Source organism: Pteropus vampyrus, unplaced genomic scaffold (genome assembly GCF_000151845.1).
Source record: "Pteropus vampyrus isolate Shadow unplaced genomic scaffold, Pvam_2.0 Scaffold457, whole genome shotgun sequence".
NCBI lineage: Eukaryota > Metazoa > Chordata > Mammalia > Chiroptera > Pteropodidae > Pteropus > Pteropus vampyrus.
In genome coordinates, this window is record NW_011889238.1 from 69917 (window position 1) to 74062 (window position 4146).

A 4146-nucleotide genomic window follows, 5' to 3' on the forward strand; every position below is an offset into this window, starting at 1 on the left:
AGAGTCAAAAGCTCGATGACACGGCCTGTGGCTCCCGCGTAGCTAATGACCGATGCCATGGTCTGACACACGAGGATGAGCTGGGCCTACGCGGTGCCTCTGCGAGGACCTGGGACCCCGAAGAGCAGAAGCGCGGGCTGGGAGTGCCGACGCTGAGCTGTCACGACGTGTGGAGCTGTTCAAAGGCCATTTGCCGGCTGAATGGTGACTGACAGGTGGCGCGGAGAGCCCACGATGGCTACTGTGGCCCAGCATTTTGAGGAAGCTGAAACTGAGCAAGCAGATGGGACGGCGAGCGGTGAGTGACGCAAACGAGAAACGAGAAGCAGAAGCGTCACGGAACAAGTCAGAGGAATCTGGCAGCCCCTGAAATGCCCTCGGTCTGTGACGGTCCCTGAATCCACGCCATCAGGTGGCGTCGTGTCTGGGCTCTGCACTGAACAAGGCTCAGGGGACCGAGAGGTGACGGAAGAGGAGGGCCCATGCACCTCGGAGCAAAGTGTGCATTTTTGAGTCCAGCCCGCAGCAAGGGCGCCGCGGCCAGGCCCTCCTCCCCCGTGGCCACTCACCAACTACCCGCGACGCAGAGCTGCCTCACCTCGGGCCCCCGCTGTGTGAGCTGGGTCGTTTATGGCATTAGTCACACGATCACTTTTAGGACAAGCACACCCAACGAAGTGGCAGAGGCAACTTGCAGCTCCGGCCAGCTGCGCAGTCACAGGGGCTGCGTCATCACTGACCGCAGGGCCAGGCAGGGAGCTCGAAGAGCAAACTGGGCCACGACGAGAGAAATCGGGCGGCCCCCACCTCTCCTCCCTTTCATTTTCCCACGCTTTGACTGTGGCTTTGGCTACAAACACCAGAGAACCCAACGCAGTGGCTTCAACAACGTAAGACATGTTATCTTTTATCACCTAATGCCTCCCTGGTTCTTTCCTGAGCCATCCACAAAGGTGGCTTCGTGCTAAACCCGTCCGTCTCGTGGTGGTGACATAGCTGCCAGCAGTGGTCAGGACCACGGACCTGCGACTTCGTGCCCAGTCTGGGAGTGTGCCCCTTGCCCGAACCTGACCGAACCAGGTCCTGTCACGCGTCTCCTCCTGGGCCCGGGCGGATTTCCCGTCCCCAGTGGCCACTCCGGATTCCTAAACTAGTCGCAGTGAAGGAACAGGAGAGACCAGCACTGGTTCTGACCAGTCAGATCCAGAAATGACGACGGTAGTTCCTTCCAAGACACGTGGGTGACTGGTGGGGTCGGGGAGGGGTGCCGACGCAGAGAGATATACACCTGAGTGGGATCAGGATTCTGTTTGGAAGGAGGAGGGTGTGGACACCAGATAGGTGACCAATGGTGCTCACTGCACTGGCCAACATGGGCAGCGTTGTCCACTAGAAGCTTCTGCAGGGGTGGAGTGAGGGCCAACATGGGAGCCACCAGTCAGTCACGTGCGGCTACCGAGAACTTGAAATGTGGCCACCGAGGACTTGAAATGTGGCCGGTGTGAGTCGGGGACAGATTTTTTCATTTTATTAAATTTGATCTGATTGAAGTTCGTATAGCCACAGGAGGCCAGCGGCTGCTGCGCTGGACAGTGCGGACAGAGGACGACTCCTCTACCGCAAGAACAAGACAACGGAGCGCGCGGAGGATTCGGGAGAGCTAGGAAGTGTGAGCGTCTTCTAAGGACGCTGGCTGTGGCCTGGCATCGGCAGCCCAGGGCCGTGGGGAACGGCAGCGTGTCCGTCACCTGGTCCTGCTCGTTTAGCACAGACACTGAGGCGCTCGCACTTCTGCGATCTGGGTTGAGGCGCAGTGGGGTGGGTTCTCCCTTAATCTGGCCGGTGGTTGCTCTGCCGGCAGGTGGGCTGGGATGCTAATGCAATGGGACCCTCTCCATCAGCTGACTCTCCATCAGCATGTGACCTCTCTAGCAAGGTAATTAGGCTTCTTACATGGCGGCTCAGGGCTCTCAAAGGCACAGAAGTGGAAGCTGCCTTTCTTAAGGTTTCAGTCCAGACCTGGCTCAGGGACACTTCTGCCACATTCTCTTCACCAAGCAGGTCACACGCCCAGCCCTGGGGGACTGTGACCCATGAGGAATAAAGGCTCGCACATCAGAGGCGTGGTTCAAGCTGGTCAGAAGCATATCAGGCGGCCACAAGTCCCTAAGCTGCCAGAGTTCTCATTTATTTTTTACATAGCAGCAGGGCATCCGAATTTATACATGAAAACTTCCAATTCTTAACCGTTAGCTCACCTTTTTGGAGCAACAGCTTAATTGAGACATAATTCACATACCATACAGTTCGTCTGTTTCGTGTTCGATCTGATCTGTGGGACGTTCCTAGAGCTGTGCAATCAATTTTAGCGTATTTCCGCCACTGCGAAAAGAAAGCCCAGAGCCTTGAGCAGTCAGTCACTCCCTGCGCTCCCCTTCCCCAGCGCCCAGCAAACCACCACCAGTCCGCACTGTGTCTCTGCATATCCACAATTCCCGACGTCTCATAGACGTGGAATCCGTGATACGTGGTCTGGCTGCTTCTCCTTCTTCTTCTTCTTTAAACACTGAAGCCAAACCCAAACGCTCTGCCTCCCAGGTGTGTTTTGCAACCTCAGGTGATCAGAGACTGCAGTGCACAAGGGACCCCCCGTGGGCCGGGAATGGCCACTCAAAACTCATTAGAAATCCTGAACTCCTTGTTTCCCGGCCCCCGCTCTCGCTTAGCTTTACGCTTCTTAACTAAGACACTCCAACCGAGCTCCTTTGCTGTCATCCAAAATGGCACATCTCTAACGGGGAGAGCCTCAGCACTCAGTTGTCACACGAGTGACACCAAACGGCCTTTCACTCCACGTTCAAGGCTAATGTTATTCTGCACCTGGCCTGGGGGTCAGCCCTGTCCATCTCAGGACACTCTTAGGTCCTGTCTTATCTACCGGCTGAAGCGTGGAAGAACACTGGACTAGGGGTGAGTTTAAGCCTTCTTTGAAGTCTGAGTCCCAGTGCCTGCGAGACCTGTGTGCTCCTGGACAGGAGTCTTGAAGGGTTTGCTTTCTCCATCAGCGAAATCAGGGTACAAATATGCGCTGTAGAACATCATTAGCAGCTTAAAAAAAAATTAAGTGAACACAAGATGTTATTTCGGCACCATTTACAATTCGACAAGTATTCATTCGTTCAGTTAATTCATTTATTCAGTTAATTCCACACACATTTATCATCGGCAGGTACTGTGCTAGGTTCCAGAAATACAGCAGCGGACAAAATAAAGTCTAGGACCGCCCAGCTTTGAAGATAGACATTAGTTTCATGAAATAAATAAATTATGACGAGTACTGTGCAAAAAAGTACAGGGTGCACTGGTGACATATAAAAAGGGGATCTGATCTAATCTGGATCAGGAAGGCGACATGTGAGCTGATAACTGAGATCGTGAGCACCGATGGCGGGGCGTGGGAAGGCCCCCCTGGGGCTTCAGCTGTGCCAGGTGTGACGAAAATACAAAGGTAAGTACGTGCTGTTTCCAGGCTTTCTGGAAGGGCTACTTACCCAGACGGCCTAGCGGCAAGCCCAATTCCCAGGGGATCGGTCCAGCCTTGTCTCAGCAGGAGGTAAGGATGAAGGAAGAGATGGCCTCGCACTGAATCGCTGCGACCCTGCCGGGGGCGGTTCTGGAGGTCACTCTTCCACTCGGCCACGTGCCAGGCACTGCTGTAGGTCCCAGCGGGCCGTGGTGAAGAACGAGAAACCAAAGAACCTGCCCCCATGGAGCTTACAGCTGTGGGGACCACGGACAGGCTGGGAGGATAAAGGAAAAGAAAACCAAACAATGCCAAGTGCTATGGAGAAACTAAGACGGTAATAAGACAAGGCCGTGTCAAGCAAGGCTCCTTCGGAATCAACACTGCAGACCTGAGCGTCAGACTTGAGAGTCCGACGGAAACAGCGCCAGGAAACGGACCCTGGGCCTAGTCTCTAGGACACTGGTTCTCACTGGGGCCCCTTGGGAATGTCTGCAGGCAGTTTTGGTTGTCACACCTGGGGAGCTGGGGTGGAACCGGAACCTGGAGGCGAGCAGAGGCCACGGAGGCCGAGGGCGGCCCACACATCCCAGGAGCACGTGCCCACGTCGGGCGGTGCGCAG

The 4146-nt window shown here is 55.3% G+C and overlaps 1 protein-coding gene across 4 annotated transcripts in view; it reads right to left on the reverse strand.

Annotated features, from left to right (window-relative positions):
* The window catches only part of GLT1D1 (glycosyltransferase 1 domain containing 1), a 61174-nt gene extending 57034 nt beyond the window's left edge, over positions 1-4140 (reverse strand). For all 4 annotated transcript variants that reach the window (XM_023524267.1, XM_023524268.1, XM_023524269.1 and 1 more), the window contains exon 1: positions 3552-4140. In XM_023524267.1, coding sequence (XP_023380035.1) covers positions 3552-3769 — 218 coding nt within the window. In that variant the 5' untranslated portion in view covers positions 3770-4140. The remainder of the gene's footprint in view (positions 1-3551) is intronic.
* Positions 4141-4146: the final 6 nt, after the last annotated feature.